The 20,133-nt window shown below is 38.2% G+C and overlaps 1 protein-coding gene across 1 annotated transcript; it reads right to left on the reverse strand.

The window, feature by feature from the left end:
• Positions 1–202: 202 nt before the first annotated feature.
• LOC141632505 (uncharacterized) lies at positions 203–1,315 on the reverse strand. Its single transcript, XM_074445051.1, has one exon. The coding sequence runs from the start codon at positions 1,313–1,315 to the stop codon at positions 203–205; it is 1,113 nt and encodes a 370-aa protein (XP_074301152.1).
• Positions 1,316–20,133: the final 18,818 nt, after the last annotated feature.

A 20,133-nucleotide genomic window follows, 5' to 3' on the forward strand; every position in this document is an offset into this window, starting at 1 on the left:
AATAACCGAACAAGTTCTTCACAAATATTACCTGTACATTCAGATCCAATGAGCACGGTTCATTCTGGATGCAGCGCGTCCAGGATGACTTCGTCCAGCTCTGCTCAATGTACTCGTCCTGGATGCACTGGCTCTGTTTTTTCTATGCGGGCGAGCCGGTTGTCGACTTTAGAGCCACCTTATAGCAATCCGTAGCTTCTTCCTAGTCCCCACGTATCTCTTGCACCCCCCAAGGCGTTGGAAACTTCAGACATTGGTGGTACGTTGAGGGAATTGCTTTCATCTCGTGGATCCAGGGGCTGCCAAGGATCACATTGTAAGTAGAAGGTCCGTCAATAACCAGATACCTTACCTGTTTGTTTACACCTCCGGCGTAGGTTGGGATGACGATTTTCCCTAGGGAGTGCTTTGTTTTGCCACTGAAACCAGCCAAGGGAACTACCGTCTTTGCTAGATCTTTCTCAGTGAATCCCATGCCTTTGAGTGTCTCTAACATGATCAAGTTGACGGAGCTTCCGGTATCCACCAGGATCTTCCTCACCTCGCAATTTCCTATGGGAAGCGTGATGATTAGGGCATCGTGGTGCCGTTCTGAAGAAGGCCCTGCATCTGTTTTGTCAAAGGTGACTGACGGTAGATTCTGGCGATTAATCTTGCATGAGCTTTCTGGACAGTCTCCTTTAGTTCTGGTTGCGTGCCTCTTAGCTGCTAAATAGGTCAGCCCACACAGCTTTGATCCACCTGTAATAACATTCACAGTTCTAGTGCAATGAGGAGGAGGGGATGGCAGAACCTGATCCGCTGAGTTTACTCTGGTTGTGTTTCTGGGTAGGAGGTGATCCAGGTTTCCTTGGTCATAGTGGAATTTGACTTCTTTTTTGAGGGAGTGGCATTCATCGGTGTTGTGGGTGTTGCTGCCGTGGAACTCACACTTCTTGCATGTGTCCCTACTGCTGGGGTTTCCTTCTGGAAGTTTTGGCCATCTGACTCTGCGTCCCAGCTCCTTCAAGGCTTTGAATAGTCCTGCAAGATTGGTAGTGAAACCATACTCACTTACTTTCGGAGGCAGATCTGCTTCACTCTTTCCTTCAGAATTTCTAGAAACTCTATTCACGCTCCTGCTGTAGGGTTTGGGTCTTTCACTCTTCTTCTCTACTGGAGCTTTTCTGGATACTAGGTCTGAATCATAGATGCCTCTGATTGGTGCAGAGTCTTCCTCCAATCTCATGACAGCAATTGCCTTTGTCTGTACTTCCTCAAAGGTGGTGCCAGGGCGCTTCATCAGATCCTTGTAAAGATCTGAATCCTGGTGCATTCCTGGCGAAAGGGTTGTATAGCGGTTTCTATATCACATCTTGGGATAGCCACCTTCTCCTTGTTGAATCTATTCAAGTAATCACGGGTGGACTCCTCGAACCCTTGCACTATCCGGTAGAGGTCACTGGCCTGCTTCTCCGGCTTTCTGCTGCTGGCGAACTGCTGGTTGAAGGCGTTGACTAAGTCGGCGAAGCTGGATATGCTCTTGTTTGGCAGGCCGACGAACCACTGCAGGGCTACTCCCGACAAGGTTGATCTGAATCCCTTGCACATACAAGCTTCCTTTAGAGATCCAGTTGCGGTTATCACCATCATTTTCTGCTTGTAGTGGTTGATATGGTCAAGTGGATCTGTGGTTCCATCATAGAGTGTCATAGCTGGCGGCACACATCCTTTAGGAACACCGACTAGCGCTATGTCGTCCACGAAAGGTGAGTCTGCGTAGCTGTCTCTGGCTGCTTTCTCCTACGGACGGGCTACGCCTGGTATCCTATACATCAGCTCCCTCAGCTCCTGTCATTGCTGCTCCAGTGATTTACCTGCTACTGCAAGAGGGTTAGAAACAGGCAGGAAAGAACCAGCAGGTGTACCTCCTAGCTAAGGTGCTCCAGAAAATTGGCCTGGTGCTGGCTGAATGGTTGCTGATGTTGCACTGATTATGGATCCAGCCTGCCATCCTGGTGTCTTCTGTAATCCTCCGATCCAGGCTCCACTGGTGAACTGGTTGCAGGATGGAATTGCTGTATTGAGGACAGGTCCAGATTGCCATCCTGGTGTCTGGTGTGCGGGGGTACCTGAAAAGGGTGGAAGGTCAGATCCTGACGGGGTGCTAAACAAAACGTTACCTGTTGTCTGTTGTAGACTGGGTGGATTATCAAATGATAGTCATCCCAATCCTCTGGGCTCAATTGGTTCGCTGGGTGCTACCCCTGCTAGGTCTAGTTTGGTGACTAGTTCTGATGGAATTGATCAACCCGATCCTCCATCGTTGATTCTGGTCGGAGCCTCTGGTGCTGATGCTGGTTTGGGCTGAACTGCTATTACGATCTGAGCAATCAGGTTCTGGTTATCCTTCCTCAGATCCTCAACGGCTCGACGCAGAGTGTCCATCCCCTGAATCATCACCTACATCGGATCAAGCGCTGGAGATCCTCTGCTTCGGAGAACTTCTGTGCCTGAGCCTGCGTGGGTCTGGCTTCTGGATACAGCTTCACCTCTGCTGGGGCTGCTTTCCCTACTGTATTTGGACTGACTAGATGCACCTGATGCCTTTGGAATCTGTGGTGGCTTCTGAGACTGGGGCATGGCTCTGGTCGACATGCAAACGGGGATTATCTGGCTGGACGCTGGGGATGCACTGACTGATCCTGCGGATGCAGAAGTATGTCCTGCTCCAGAAGACAGGGCTGACATGCTCTGGCTGTTGGAAGGATTCTGGCTGGTTCCATACATTGTGACGGCTGGTTCGGTTTTGCGAGGTTTGGCTATAGAAAATGATCACTATGCCCCACGGTGGGAGCCAAACTGTTTTGGTAAAAATTTACCGAGTTATTATCTTAATTATGTGAGTAATAGTGATTATTCTTAATGCCAATTGTGGTTTAAATGAAATGACAGAAACAACGAATTAAAGACGAACGAAAGGAATGACACGGAGGATTTTTGGTGACGCGAAAAACCCGGTGCGGGAACAACCGCGGGGGGAGTCGGAATCCCGCCAACTTTTCACTATAATCGAGGTTTTTTGTAAACAAGTAAGGAAATACAAGTGTTATATTGCTCGCAAGGTATTGCCAATTTGAGATGTGAAGTGTTGCTTGAGATAATTGTTTTATACCCCTTGTACGTTGCTCTTCCCTCGTTTTTATAGCTGCCAGAACCAGATTTTAGGATTATCAAACCGCTCCCTGCTTCTGCTCCTGGATACTCGGTCAACTTCCTTAAGAATAGGGGGTTGGTTGGTTGGTTGACTTGGTAGATATTTTCTATATTGCACGTGTGATATTTTTTGCCTCAATGTGTGCTTGTTCCTCTTTCAATCTTATGGCCCATAACTCGCCACCTCAGCGATCCCTCTCTCCTTTCTTCTACCAACCACCGCATACCACATCGTCACCCTATTGCCACTCTTTTTGCCAGTAAAACAATGCCACGTCACGAGGGATAAAATTTAATTTTTATCCCTAACAATGGTGAATCGTCGTGTAACGATGGTGGCATCCTTCTCGCCGGCGTCGTCTGAGTAGGTAAGGATATTGCCGACGTGGTCTTGTGGCATAAATAATATTAGTGAGATCCAGTATAGTGTTATTTGGTGGCAATGATGGTTAGTTTGGTGTTTGTCGGTGATGTGTACCTGGTTGTACTAATATGATTTTTCTACCATGGTTATGTTGGCAGTAGGTTCAAGTGGTTGTCAAGGCTAAGGTGGTGGTCGTGGTGTGTGAAGTGGCGTGATTGTGTCATTGTTGGTGGTAGTAGTGGCGGTGGTGGTGGTGGTGGAGGCAGTGTGGTCGTTGTGGCGGTGGTGGCAATGGATACACAGACTACCACCCTTGATACATGCGGTATAACTACTATATACGTGTGGTATTACTACTGGATACATAGTATACGGTAGTATACCATGTGTATCCGGAAGTATAAACTTATGTATCCAGAAGTATTATACTGTGTATCTGAGTAGTTCGTACGGTTCACACCGTACTTTAGTTCGTACGGGATCTCGCCCATATATATATATATATATATATATATATATATATATATATAGAGAGAGAGAGAGAGAGAGAGAGAGGGAGAGAGAGAGAGAGAATTCGTTTTCATGTACCTAGAACTAGTTATTTTCATGCACCTAGTAATGATTTTCATGCATGTATTAATTTCCATGCACTTAGTATTCATTTTCATGCATCTATAACCGTTTTAGTATAAATAATTTTATTTTTGTACATTAAGCTTATATTTTGTTAATAAAATCAGTAAATGTTTTTTAGTTATACTAAAACATGTGTTTGAATAAACTAAACTAATGATAAATGATCCATCAGAACTTTCGAAACAAGGTTTGGTGAAGATTTAGTAAGGGTTCACACGGTTCTCATTATGTTGGTGATTCTCATCGGATCCTGACCCTACATATAGATTTGGGATCCTGGGAGAACCACCAAGATAATGAGAATCGTGAGAACTCCACCTTACGATTCTTTTTAAAACGAAAATGATATATTTGGATCCGGCATCGAATTTATGTCCAGAGAAACTATTCCTTGGTCTAAAAAGTATAAACTAGTGACGAAAATCGAGCCTAGATACATTTCATTAATTTTCATGCACCTAGAACCTATTATTTTCATGCATCTAGTAATGATTTACATGCATGTAACAATTTTCATACACCTAGTATTCATTTTCATATATCTATAACCGTTTTAGTATAAATAATTTTATTTTTGTACATTAAGTTTATATTTTTTTAATAAAATTAATAAATATTTTTTAGTTATACTAATTAATGTATTTGAATAAACTAAACTAATGGTAAATAATCCATCAAAACTTTCGAAATAAGGTTTGGTGAAGATTTAGTAAAGGTTCTCACGGTTTTCATTATGTTGGTGGTTCTCACCGGATCCAGACATATATATATATATATATATATATATATATATAGAGAGAGAGAGAGAGAGAGAGAGAGTCGGGATCCGGTGAGAACTCCTAAATATTTGAGGATCGAGGATTAGTGAATACAATATCACAGGTTCTTCAATACAATATCACGAAAAATATGACCTTTGTCAAAAAAAAAAATTATAATTTTTTTTTTGCCCAGGTGTTTTTTTTTTGTGATATTTTATCAAATAACCTGTGATATTGTATTGTAGAACCTCTGATATTGTAACGAAATCCTCAATCCTAAAAAAGATAGTGTATCCTCACATCATCCCATGCATATATATATATATATATATATATATATATATATATATATATATATATATATATATATATATATATATATATATATATATATAAGGGTTCTCATATGTCCTTTTATATCATATAAAGCCCTAAGTCTTTATAAGAGCCCTTAGATGAGTCAATCCAATGGATGAGATGAAGAGAGAAGGGGGTTGTTTTTGGCAAAAAAAAAAAGGAAAATCATGATTGTATGAGAGAGGGTAGACAAAGGCTATTGTTTGTATACTTGTGTCAGTACAATCCATCGGACAAAAGCAATAAACAAAGCCAACAAATTCATTTTGCATGCTTCCCTCTTCCTTTCACCATTCAAAACCTCTCAATAAGGAAAACGCATAAAAATCATCAAAAAAAACCCTAATAATTCTGCAAACCCATTATAATTTATCAAAAAAAGAAGATAAATTTATTTCCCACTGTTTATCAACATCATTCCGCAGAACATTTAGCTGAAGAAAAAAAAATTGTCATTGTTCATCACAAAAACACGATCAAAATGACAGTAAGTGTTCATGAAATGGAACATATGCAGATTGAAGTTGCCGTCGATGGTGAGTTCGAAATCTTGGTTGTTTATTTGCTTTCTTAATCTAAGCTTTATTGATTATTGTTTTAGCTTGTTGTTCATGAATATCATTTAGCTAGGTTCATCGTGTTCATCAAAGCACTTCTTTTTTTTGGTATCATTGTTGTTTCATAGTGTTCATTAAATTTGTGATAATCATATATTCATGTGGGTTTATGGAAATTTAAAATATTAATGAAGGACGTATTATAACTTCAGTGGGTTTATGTAAAACTCGAAACCATATATGTATAACTTCAATTATACATACTGTGTATACAACGTCATGCAGATTTTACTTTTTTTTAAAAATGTAAATATTAATAAAATTTTACATACAACGTGTTATAACTTCAGTTGGCTTTTTTATAACTCTTACACTATTTTGTATAACTTCAGGTAACAGACTATATAACTCCTGGAATTCTTACCCTTAATTTTGAATTTAAAATATTATTAAACAATCTAATTTGATAGAGTTATTCATGTTCCGACTGAAGTTATACATTCCTTACATGTACAATGAGTTGAAGTTGTATATTTCTTGGTTACAATTTCATGGATGTATGGACTTAACTTCAGTGGGTTTATGTAAAACTCTAAACCATATATGTATAACTTCAATTATACAGACTATGTATACAAAGTCATGCAGATTTGTACTTTTTAAAAAAAATGTAAATATTAATAAAATTTTACATGAACGTGATATAACTTCAGTGGGCTTTTTTATAACTCTTACACTATTTTGTATAGCTTCAGGTAACAAACTATATAACTCCTGTAATTCTTACCCTTAATTTTGAATTTAAAAAATTATTAAATAACCTAATTTGATAGAGTTATTCATGTTCTGACTGAATTTATACATTCCTTAATTAAAGTTATACTTACATTGCTTTGAAGTTGCATGTAATGTATAACTTCAGTCAGGATAACTGTAGCTTCAGAGAGGTGACTTTTAACGTTAGGTTTTCTTTTATAAAACTCTTAGACCTTCATATAACTAGCAAGGTTAAAATTACACAGTTTGTAGAGTTACAGTTATACTAATAGAGGTTCAAGTTATCTTGTTTTGGATTTGGAGTTATACATTATATTCTTAGAGTTATTCATGTTCTGACAGAAGTTATACATTCCTGAATTGAAGTTATACTTAAATTGCTCTGACAGAATCAGTGGGTCGTAAGGGTTGGGAAACAGAAGCGGAAACCGAGTATTGCAAGCATTTAGCAAGTGAGTTTACTCCTTTTGTAGGACAATAATTTTTTGAAATCGATGAGGTATTGGCATTTTATAAAATTTATAAACTGGCCTGTGGGTTTGATGTTCTGAAGTATACGACGAAAAAATGGCATGACGATGAAATCAAGTCAAAGTTATTGGTTTGCAACAGAGAGGGATTCATATATGTCCCAAAAGGCGAGGTAGTAATAAAATAAATTGAGATCGGAAGAAGGGAACAGGAAATGCAATGGGGATTAACACATGCGAAGTAGAGGAAATATACAATCAAGAGGGTAGGGTGTAAAGCACATATCAGGCTAGTTATGAAGGATGGCGTATTGGTAATTGACCGATTTCACATGGGGCATAATCACAAGCTTGTATCTGTTGAGGATCGGCAGTTTCAATAGATGTAGCGGAACATAGAAGATTTTCACTAGTACCTGATAATCTACAACTCAAGGGGTAGTCAACTATTAATCAAAACTCCAGTAATTGAATGACAAACAGGATTAGTTGATGTTATACATAAATGTGCAAGAGTTATACATAGTGTACTCTAAAGTTGTACACCAAGATCCTAGAGTTATTAATAATTAGAAGGTTCAAAATCCATTACTGGAGTTTTACATAAATATTGCAATTGTCTGTACAACTTCAGCCAAATTATGTATAACTCTTAGACCCTTCTGTATAACTTTTAAAAATTTGATGTATAACTCTTAGACCCTTCTGTAGAGAAGTATGTATAACTTCAGCCAAATTTATGTAAAACTCCATTGATGGATTATGAAACTTCTAATTATTTATATCAATCTAGAGTTATTTAGAAAGTTGTAAGAGTTATACATCAATAAAACTGGAGTTATACATAAATAAAACTGGAGTTGTACATACTGTTTTATGAAGTTATACAAAAAGGTCTAAGAGTTATATATAAGAAGTTTTTGTCGAGAATTCATTGAAGTTTTGATTATTAGTCAGCACTAATCAAGATATATTTTCCATTGCAGTTGAGGATAGGAGCAACAAGGACGTATAACATGTGTAAGAAACACGTAAATGGGCTCGAGAATTGGTGCTACAATAACTGATTTTAAGAACTTCCACAGAGATATGAAATGCTTCATCCATGAACGGGACGGTCAATTATTCATAGATCAGTTCAAGAACATGGCAGAAAATAGGCCGGGGTTTTATTTTGATTATGAAGTTGACAAAGATAATAGCCTTCGTAGGGCAATCTGGGCTGACAGAACGACTAGAAGGAACTACTCAGTATTTGGAGATGCAGTATCGTACGACCCAACATACTCGACGAACAAGTATGATATGATTTTTACGCCACTCACTCGTATAGATCACCAAAAGCGATCAGTAACATTTTGTGGGGCGTTGATTGCCCTTGAAGACCATGAATCATTCCAGTGGGTTTTCACCAGGTTTTTGAATGCCATGGGGGGAAAGGAGCCCCAGTACATTATAACATATCAGGATGCGGAAATTATTAAGGTCGTGGCCCTTGCCTTCAAGACTGCACGCCACCTGTTTTGCATGTGGCATATAATGAACAAGGTGCCAGCGAAAATGAACAAGGTGCCAGCTCAGTTCGGGGTGACAAGGGAGGATTATAAGGAGTTCCTTCGACAAATGAACGACATTATATGGGACGACAACCTAGAAGCAGTCGACTTTGACGCTAGGTGGACGGAAATAATGGAAGCGCATGTTCTTGTAAACGAAGATTGGTTTACAGAAGCATACGATAACAGGAGTCAGTGGGTGACGGCGCATTGCAGGGACTTGAACATGGGCGGTGTAATGAGGATAACATAGAGATCAGAGAGCATTAATAGTTTTTTTAAGAAGTTTTAGCAGAAGTCAGGTACGTTAGTTGAGTTTTGGATGCGTTTTGAAAGTGCTATAGACCATCAACGGCATACGCAGAAGAGCCTTGACCATGAAAACCGACACTCAACACCAAAAATTGGAACGCATTTAGCCATAGAGGAATACGCATCAAAAGTGTATACCCGTGAGGTTTTTAAGGAATTTCAACAAGAGGTCATTTGCTCGATCGATACATGTAGGACCGAGGGTTATGCTGAAGTCGATGGACTTGTGATGACTGTCGTCAAGGATTCCTGCAGAGAGAGAAGTTTCAATGTAGAGTACAACCCAGGTAATAATAAAGATTTTGTTAAAAGTTATGAAATATATAGCAGATAACTGAAGTTACACGATATATTGCTAGAGTTACATTGTTCGAACAAAGAAGTTATACATTTGGCTTAATCCTTATCTATGTAGTAGTTGACTGAAGTTGCTTGATATCGTTCTAAAGTTACATTGTCTGAACAGAGAAGTTATACATTTCTCATCGTTCTAAAGTTACACTGACTGAAGTTATATGATATTGTTCTATAGTTATACTTTGTGGATAAAGAAGTTATTTAGTTGTCAAAAACTTGTTAATTTAATTTGATTTCAGGAACACTTGTGGCACGGTGCACCTGTAGAATGTTTGAAAGGAAGGGAATTCTATCCCGTCATATAGTATGGATTTTGTCGGCTAACGGCAAGAAGACAATACCAGATGATTACGTTGCTGCAAGATGGACAAAGGATGCACTTTAATTCAGATTATCAGCATGTGATGGTGAACTAACGAATATAAATAGTAGCGTTGATGGAAAAGAAGTTGAGATGGTGAAGTTATGGTCAAAAATTCATGTGACCATTGGTTTACTTCGTGGCATGAGTGTGACTGAAGTCGTGAACTTAAGCTCCTTAATTAGAGAATTCAAGGAGAAACTTTTACCGTGCAAGAAAGGTTTAACTAGGCAACAAGAATTGGAGCAAATTCTTGGTTGCCCCGCCAGTGAAGGGTTAACAATATTTCCACCAAAATAATCCAAAAACAAAGGCAACGGTAAAAGAATAGTGTCAGCTAAGACTAAAGCCATTGCCTTAGCTAGTAAACCAAAGCGCATGTGTAATAACTGCAAACAAATGGCACACCACGATAAATGGAACTGCCCTAACCCATTTTCAGAGCATCCACCATCATCTGAAGAAGTAGAAGAAGAAGAAGAAGAAGAGGGGAAACATAACAGAATGTAGTGGTTGGCAATAAAGAAATACCTCCGTCTCAACAAATTTTTTACACTCTTTTTCTTTAAAAGGTAAATAATCTGGTGAGATGGAAGGGGTATTAAGTAGCTAGCTTTGGTCTATTTTGAATGGAAGTTGCACTGAAATTATGTAATATGCACTAGAGTTAGTTAGTTCAGGTGTATTAATTTGGTAACTTCAACTTACAGATTGTATGAGTTCAGTCATATTATGTGCAACTTCAAGTTCATGTTGGAATGTCCATTTGTATGATTATTAGGAAATCTTGCAAAACTCCAGTGCCTATTATGTATAACTCGTAGCATTTTTTGTATAACTTCACCTAACTTCCCTCATAATTTGTCCAGTGCCCGTTATGTATAACTCTTTGGCCATTATGCACAACTTCTATTCAAATTATGTGTAACTTTAACACGATTTTGTATAACTTATATTTTAATTAAAAACACCAAAATGAAATAAAAACCATCTATTCACAAAAAGTTGCCTAGATTATTAAGGAGTTTCTTGACAACAGACTAGAGTTGCAAAAGAGAGACTACAAAATGAATAGAAAAACATTCTATTTTTTGACAGGCTTTATGGCCAATATCTTGTTAATTTTACGTCTGGCTTCTACTTGCTTCAGGATCTGATCTTTCTCACCTATGAAACTGTTGACCCTGTTCAAAATTCTTGTCCCTATGATATTCATGTCAGCTAGGACAAGGGTCGCTGGCAACTGAATTACCAAATACCGACGGTTCACCTTCCTCTCAAGATCCACATGACGAAAAGTATCACCCTCGTACATTAACATGTGCATCATTGTGAACAAGCCAGACTCCGTGTCGTTGAACATTTGCTTCTGCCAAGCAAACTGAACCTGACGAAATTGGAACTCCGGTATGAATTTCCCTCTGTCCTTGTCTCTAGATTCCAAATAGTCGCTCATGTGGCTCACCTGGCACAAACAACAAAAGTTATCAGAGAAATTGTAAAGCAGAAACAAAACTGTTAAGTTGAACGTAATAACATTTCACCTTCACTTACAATTATATGACACGCTTTGCATATCTCCGACCTCTCCGCATTAGGGTAGTACTTATTGTCAAGAAGATCAATAGTACGTGAATTAAATTTGATACACGCACAAGCATAATGGGCTTCAATCTTAATGGGTACGAAGATTGAATCTGTCGCCAAGCTAAATCAGATACACTGTCTTATCTAAAAACGTCCCACACTGTGTACAACTTTTCAGTGTTCTGTATTTGTAGTTCAGGGTTTCGTACAGTCTCCAATATTGTTTCATGTTCAGGTAGAAGTACATGTATGAGAAAAGCAGTGAAGTTATAGGGGTTGTGCAATGGAGTTGCACAGAAAAGCAGTGAAGTTATATTGAGGATGACTAACTTCATACTGGGAATGTGTAACTTCTCGTTAATGAATGTATAACTCCATAAAGGATATGTATAACTTTAGTTTTATATTCCACTATCAAAGTTATACATATCATACCCATTGAAGATACACATGCATAGTTATTAAGCCAAGGTAAAGGACTAATTACAATCATACCATATGACGGATACCGAAAAGAGACATCCTTGAAAACTCGCTCTCCTCATTCTCCAAATGATTATGCAACATAGAACAACACTCAATCACTGAATCATCCATTGGCGTCTCAGGTAGCATGGACAATATTTGAAACTTATTAATCCTTGCATGACGAGCATAGTACACCAGTGGTTCACTGTGGTTCAGACAACATGTGCTAATCAATCAGGATAACTTCTACTAAATGGAAATGTAACTGCTATTAAAATGACTGCTAAACTTCAATGAGGAAACGTATAACTCTTGCCATTAAAACTTGTAATTAGGTGTAAGAGTTATGTCAATCTGCATAACTTCAACGATCATTATGTATAACTCTTAGCCATTTATGTATAACTTTATCTCAAATTGGTACTTTTATAATGTGTAACTCTAATGCTTTGTTTCTGTAACTCTTAAACCTCTATGTATAACTGCAAGTCAAGGATGTGTAACTCCATTAACAATATGTATAACTTTGCTTACCAATTTTCGAAACTATAGTCATCAAGGAAGCAGTAATCTGCCACTTGTTTGCGATAAACCGGGATATCCTTGATTAACTACTTGTTTAACTTGAGCATCTTGTAGACCACTGTAAGCTTGGGGTCCGGTTCCCCGTAGAACGTGGTGCAACCAAGTCCATTGCCCTTACCACGGAAGTGGCTATTAACAGCTGAAGGGGGCCGACTAGACGGCGTCCAACCCAGAGCTACTTTGGAAGGTGGAGTTTTATTGGATGAACTGACATTAGCGCAAGGGCGTTTTGCAGTACTTTTCCCTCCGTCGGATCTGATACCTCTCTTCCTTCCACTTGTGTTACCGGTCACCCGCTGTGCCTCAATCATGCTTGCCAGTTCACCGTCTTTGACCGCCTTAAAATATGATACCCTAGATAACACGTCTTCCCCTTCCTTGTTAATGTCACTAAGGACAAGGGTGGCAGCAATTTCCATGCGCATGAGGTTATTGCTATCCTTTGTCCCTAAGGTACATTCAAATAGCTCTCCACGATAAAGCAACATATGAACCATGACGTAAACACCACAGTCATTCTCAGAAAACCCTACTCCCTGCCAGTTGAAGTTCATGTTTACAAAATTAAACCCTTGAACTTTCTTCCCGTTGTCAATCCCTTTGGAGACCATATACTTTCCCATCTTATCAGCCTGGCAAACTTTAAGCAAGGCGTTTAAAGAGAAGACCATTTAACAAAACCACTGAAAAAATTAAATTAGTCATCAATTAAACAAATCTTACAGTAATACGCGCAATCCCTCCATATGGTAACGTCAGAAGATCGTCGCCGTAAGAACGATTATCAAGATAGTCGATCTGCTCAGAGAGGAAATTTATGCAAATGTATGAGTAATGACCATTATCGCCAGTACTTACCGGGACGAAAACCTAAAAAAATGCAACAAAAGGATTAGTTGATGACATACAAGCAGGGAAATCCATTACTTCAGTTATACATAATATAAGCTGAAATTATACTGAAAAGTCTTAAGAGTTATACAAAAAATTTTTTGAAGTTAAACATAAAGGTAAAAGAGTTACACATAATATAACTGGAGTTATACATACTGTTATCTGAAGTCATACAAAAATGGTAAGAGTTATGCATAATATAACTGGAGTTACACATAACGTGTTAGAAGTTACAATTTATGTGAAATGAAGTTGCAACAAAAAACATTGAAGTTATAGTGACAAAATTCCCAAGTTTTATGCAAAATTCTACTAAATGGATGACTAACTTCAGGCTCCATATGTGTAACTCCTAATCAATGAATGTATAACTCCAATATGGAAATGTTTAACTTCAGCTGATAAAGTTATATAAATTGATAAATGAACTCACCATATCAGAGTCCAGTTGGAATGGACTAAAGCACGCCTCTTGCCATAGGTCCCACACGTAACGAAATGATTCAGATTGATCAACAACCTCATTTTTTTTCCTTCCCAAATTGCAATTGCAAGTTCCTATTAAAATGATAGACGGGTTGTCAGACTAGATCAGACGTTACGTACATAAAGTCACAAATTACTTGCTTAGTTCGGAGCACATTTACAGCGTGACCCAGCCCAAAGAAACAGCGAGAACTTGCAATAGGTGCGGTGTTCTCAGGCATAAGCTAATTGAGTAGTATACCCCAGCAGTCCATGATATTGTTCATGACCTGAACTCCGGGCATCAACGTCTGGAGATCCTCACGAGGTATGAAATATGGCTCATTATATGTTACCATTGCTTCCCTACAAAGGATTAGCCAATTAGCAACTAAGCAAGTATTGTTCATGACTTGTTGAAGTGTCATATTGAAATCTAGGAAAACTCGTCTTTTACTTACACTAGGTTATAGTTGTGAAATTGATCAAAGACATAATCCATTACATCCTTCCTCACACTAAAAACTGTCTTGAACCGTTTCTTATTAAATCGCAACAACTGTGAGCATACGTGCTGGTCAGGCTTGGGTGCCCCACAAGGATACGAACTATCTAGGTTCTCGGGTGAAACGTCCATACATGGAAGGGGGACAATTAAATGAAGTAAGAAAGGATGGTGGATTATGTCACTTCTTTGTCCACACTACTCGTGAGCTCTTCAACTCCTGCTAATGCCTCCTTCAAATACGTCGTGCTGATGAAAGTCATAGGGATATCAAAGGGACTCTATTCCGTTGACTGATCCCCCGGGTTGACCTTCACACCATCAACAGCAACTACATTTTCACCCATGTTGACAGAGTGTTGTTCCACATTTTCAATTGCGGCCTTTTGTACAGTGACCTGAATGAAAACAAGCAAAAGTAAACCCCATGCTATTTATAATAGAAGTTACAGATTGAACAATAAAAGTTATACAAAGAGGTCTAAGAGTTATAGAAACAAAGCATTAGAGTTACACATATCATAAAAGTACCAATTTGAGATGAAGTTATACATAAATGGCTAAGAGTTATACATAATGATCATTGAAGTTATACAGATTAGCATAACTCTTACACCTAATTATAATTTTCAATCAGAATGACTGGAGTTGTACATACTGTTAGCTGAAGTTGAAATTTGAAGCACTGAAGTTATAATAAATGGCATAAGAGCTACACATAATTAGTACAGTTTCACAAAGAATTACCTCGGCAACTGGACCACTCCCGGCGGCTGGAGGTCCACGTAAAGCTTCATTCATTTCAACAGTGGAATACTTACACTCCATCATTTGTCGTGTATCCATTGGCGTCGCTGAAACCGCAGATTTTTCCTTCTTCTCTGACAGTTGATCGTTAACCGCAATTGCTTCCCTCTCCTCTAGTTACTCGTGTGACAAACTTCTAATAGTTTATTTCATTCCCATTCCATGTACTTGGTCATTCACCTCATCACCTTGGACAAGCCCACTTTCAGCTGCCTCTGACCCCTTGAAAGCTAAGTCGATTTCCTCCTCTGTGTACTTCGCCTCCAACAACAACTCTCTTTCCGTTTGGACCGAGCTGTGAACATCTTGATCCTGTAACCCTAGGCTATCATCTGCCACTCCTATAGAGTCTATTGTAGCACCTCCCACTTCCTCCATAATCTGTGACCATGAAACTACAACTGATTTCATAGGCGCGTCATCTTTGTCCGACTCTCCACGCTAATCAGCGCAGGGCTTATCAACCCTGCCACCCCAATCATTAGCTAGATTAGACAGCACTTCACTTATTTGACGCATAGATGCATCAATTTCGTCATCTGGTTTTGGGGACTCGCGATCTCCCTCTTGAAATGCAGGTGCGTTACCAACAGAAACCTTCAGTATTTCTGCAATATATTCTACTTCAGCAACGTATTGTTGAACCTTTTCACCCTCAAATAATTCTTGGGAAGCCTGACTAGGTGATGGGCTAGTCGGATCACTTGTTGCGCATTTGATCCTTGCAGTGGAGTCTGCGTACCATGAGTAAAACACAATAGCGTTCCTTTACATCTGTAGATAAAGCTCGTGCATACGTTGCATTGAAGAAGTACAGTAAGTTAGTTATGTTATAATAGATGGGTTCGTTCCGTTCATTCAAAATCCATCTGCACAATATATAAACCAAATAGAACTTACATCGACAGCCCTAGCTTTCAATTCCTGGTCATCCTCGACACCTGGTGGTAGTTCAATCTGAATGAGCCTGTTCTCGGGAGTTAAGCGGGGGGGTGATGGCAACAGAAGTTTGAGTTCACCAGAGTCACTGATGGTGATACTGTCCAAACTCAAAATATTTGAGGGCCCTTGAAGGCACCTCGGATACTTGACCTTAGATAAAGTTAGCCTACCCAATTCCCCTTTAGACACCTCAAATTTTATCCTACTTGCAAGTCTCTTTTCATCCCAATGCTTAATCAGAGGGAGATCGTGGGCTCACGGACTTCCGCGGTAATCATATCGCTAAAAACAGGTTATCATAAGGAAGGGGATGCAGCCACCTATCATCAATCTGACCCAGCTTTGACCAGACTTTCCAACACATAAGAACACCAGTCAAAATGCGCAATGGCTTGAGGGTTTTCTACAGCCCTTAAAAGCTTTAAATCTATCCCGTTGTTTGGGGTAGGTGCGAGGAATAAAGACATACAGAACAAAACAAAGAGCCGGCAAAAATGATCGTCCGCCTCTTTCTATTCCTCCAGTTCCTTGTGAACTTTGCCTAAATTTATTGAACTAGAGGTTTTCTCCACTCCGTAAGCTTGCCGCCATTTGTCCTTGAGCGCCTTATTTTCAGGACTGTTGGACCCCTTCTGAGAGCCAGTTGGTACAAGCGGAAGAGGATTGGGGCCAAAAGGTATCAAAAACAGTCATGCACGTCATGCTTACCGATCATAAACTCCTTCTTCCGAGAAGCCCTAAACACAAATGACCCATCAGAGAAGGAATCCAAATATAGCCGCACGTGTGCAAGTGGAAAATTGCTAATCTTAAGCTCTAAAAGACCACCAAACCCAATCTTCTTTACTGCAGCCACCTGATCCTCATTAAGCTTTTCAATCAAACAAAACAAACTTTATAGGTCGACACGAAACCATGGTTTCGTGTACTCTCTTTACCCTTGACTTGGCATCAGCCTTCTGGGGAAAAACAATGATAACAAACAAAATTAGACATACTGTAGTTGCAGTTATACATAAAGGGCTAAGAGTTACAAAATTAGAAGTTTCACAATTAATTACTGGAGTTATACATACTGTGACTTTAAGTTATACAAAAAAGGATAAAAGTTATACAAAATATAAGTAGAGTTATACAGATAGCTCAAAGAGTGCCAACATAATTAGTTATACAATCAATTACTGGAGTTATACATATTGTGACTTAAAGTTATACAAAAAAGGGTAAGAGTTATACAAAATATAAGTAGAGTTGTACAGATAGCTCAAAGAGTGCCAACATAATTAGTTGTACAATAAATTACTGGAGTTATACATACTGTGACTTAAAGTTATACAAAAAGGGATAACAGTTATATATAATATAGGTTGAAGTTATATAGAAACGTCTAAGAATTACACAAAATTAGAAGTTTCACAATCCATTATTGGAGTTATACATACTGTGTAATGAAGCTGTTTAAAATGGGGTCAGAGTTATACAACAAATGTCTGGAGTTAAAAAAGGGCATATTTTTTTTACCTTGGTATAAGGTTCCTTGTCAGTACTTTCTACCTCATCCATCTGAAAAACATAGATGACAAAGAGTATTAGTTGAACTAATAATACCATGAGTTGAAGTTATAAAAAAAGGGGACTTAAGTTATACCAAAAGGGATAAGAGTTATACATAATTAGAATTTCACAATCCATTGATAGAGTTATACATTCTGTACACTAAAGTTATTCAAAATGGGATGAGAGTTATACAATAAATGTCTGGAGTTATAAAAAGGTAACTTTTTACCTTGTTATCAGGTCCCTTGTCAGTACTTTGTACATCATCCATCTGTTGATGACAAACAATATTAATTCAACTTATACATACAGTGAGTTGAGGTTATACATAATTCTATAAGAGTTATACAAATAATACGAGATATTTTTACCTTTAAATCAGGTTTCTTCGCCGTTTTCTTGGCATAAACCATCTGAAGAAAACAAATGATGAGAAAAAGGATTACACAACTGATGAAGAAACTTACAAAATTTAACAATTTCGTCTTCTAAACCATAATTGTGAATTGAAGAAATCAACAATAGAAAAACCATAATTGTAAATTGAACAAATCAAATAAACTCGTTTATGATAGTTTAAAAAGGCAATAATTAACAAACAACAAATAAAAATCACTAAATAAGAAAAAGAAAAATACCTTATCAGAGAATGAAGAGTTTGATGAAAAATTTGATATAAAATGGCAAGTTGCAGGCGAGTTGAAGAAAATGGCGAGTTGAGTAAACTGGTGGTGATGAAATATGAATTCTATGGGAAACGAGGAGGGAAATGATGGAAGACTGATGGGATGTAACAGTAGCATGCATCGGGTAGTGGGTAAGAGGAGAGAGGTAAATAAGGAAATATATGTTGGGTGGGTCTAGTGCGCTTTTTGTGTAAAATCTTGACCATTGGTTTGCTTGATCCAACAGCCATCATTAAGACTTATGGACTTATTAACATAAGAGGACTTAGTTGATCTCTACTATATATATATATATATATATATATATATATATATATATATATATATATATATATATATATATATATATATAGAGAGAGAGAGAGAGAGAGAGAGAGAGAGAGATATATAGTAGATACCCAGTGTTTTAGCAGGATTTTCCCTTAATAGGTCCGGCTTTGATTAAAGAATAATTTGGGTATCTAGCTCTATAAGTTTGGAATATTGTAAATGAATAACAGGGAAAGATTAAGTATAAAGAATAATGTTTATCTTATTTAGATAAGCTGGATACAAATTTGTTTAAGTAACTGTGTGCTCGTAAAATAATGAAAAATAAGTAGTGAAGTGGTTTAACACTGATGAATGATGAATCAAATTATAAATGCCAGATTACAATATTTATAGTTATACAAATATAAACGTTACATTGATCTTCAACGTCTTCCTCTCTTGTTGGAGCTGTTACCGGATTAATAGGGCACATTCCCTATTAGTTCGGTTGACTCGTTCTCCTTTGATTATTTCTTCAACTCATTCTCCTCTTGTATGTCCAGGTTCATTGGTGATATAGCTTCATGGTTAGACTTGGTCTTCCTTGATAATAGGACATGAACATTCATCTTCATATAATCGTTTTGTTGCTCTTCAGCTTAATCCAGCCTATTTAGGTGTACTGCCAGGCTATTCCGTGCTTACCTTCAGGCCTTTCTTCTGGGACTAAGTAGCCTATTCATCCTGTAATATTCTTCATCTGCCTGACAGTGGTTAGAACTGTCCGGTCTCCGTTTGCCCCAATCAGCCTTGTAAGGTCAAGCCAGGTTACAGTCAGGCCAAGCTAAATTGGGCCTAACAATTGCCCCTTGACATTTTACCCGTGCTGGATCAGGCCTGGGGTGAGATGTCAACTTTACCGGGTTAAGCAATAAAAAGAATTATATTTACTCAATGACTCTTAGACTCCTAGTTACCGTTAAACACTTGCAACGGCTAATTTGTGTGATGTCATGCTGACAGTTTTGCAATTCCTAGGGTTTTTACACCGTTAACTCCTTCTATAAATACGATTCTTGTGATGAGTTTGTTTTCCACCAATTTTCTTCCACTTTCTTTGCTAAATTTTTCTCTAAAATTCTTCCCTATTTCTCCTGAGTTTTTATTCTGCTAACTTATAAAATAAAATTCATCATAATAAACTAAAGTAGAAAAGGATATGGGAGCCAAAAAACGTCCTGCACCCTAGAAAGCTGCTGATGAACCTGAACCTAAAGACGTCTAGGAGGAGGAGATTGTTGAAATTGATCCTCCTGCTCGTGCTATAGCTTTTAAATATCAGGATTTTATCTTTTCTGCCCTTCAATCTTTGGATCCTTACTTTCCTAAAGAGAACTTATTGAAAACAAATTATGATAGGATTTTAAGGGAGAAAAATATTATTCCTGATTCGACTGAGGTATGGATCCCTGAATCTTGTCCAGTCAGAGCTAACTGGGTGTCACATGGTTGGTTCTGTATTTTTAAATGGGCGTTTAAAGCAGGCTGTAAGTTACCTTTTACCCCTTTAATGATCGATACCATTCGTGCTATGGAAGTATCACCTTTTCAGATTATGCCAATGGTTTGGAAACTTATCCATTCTGTTGAAAATTTATGTGCTAAGCACAATCTCACAATTA

Source organism: Silene latifolia, chromosome Y, assembly GCF_048544455.1.
Source record: "Silene latifolia isolate original U9 population chromosome Y, ASM4854445v1, whole genome shotgun sequence".
NCBI lineage: Eukaryota > Viridiplantae > Streptophyta > Magnoliopsida > Caryophyllales > Caryophyllaceae > Silene > Silene latifolia.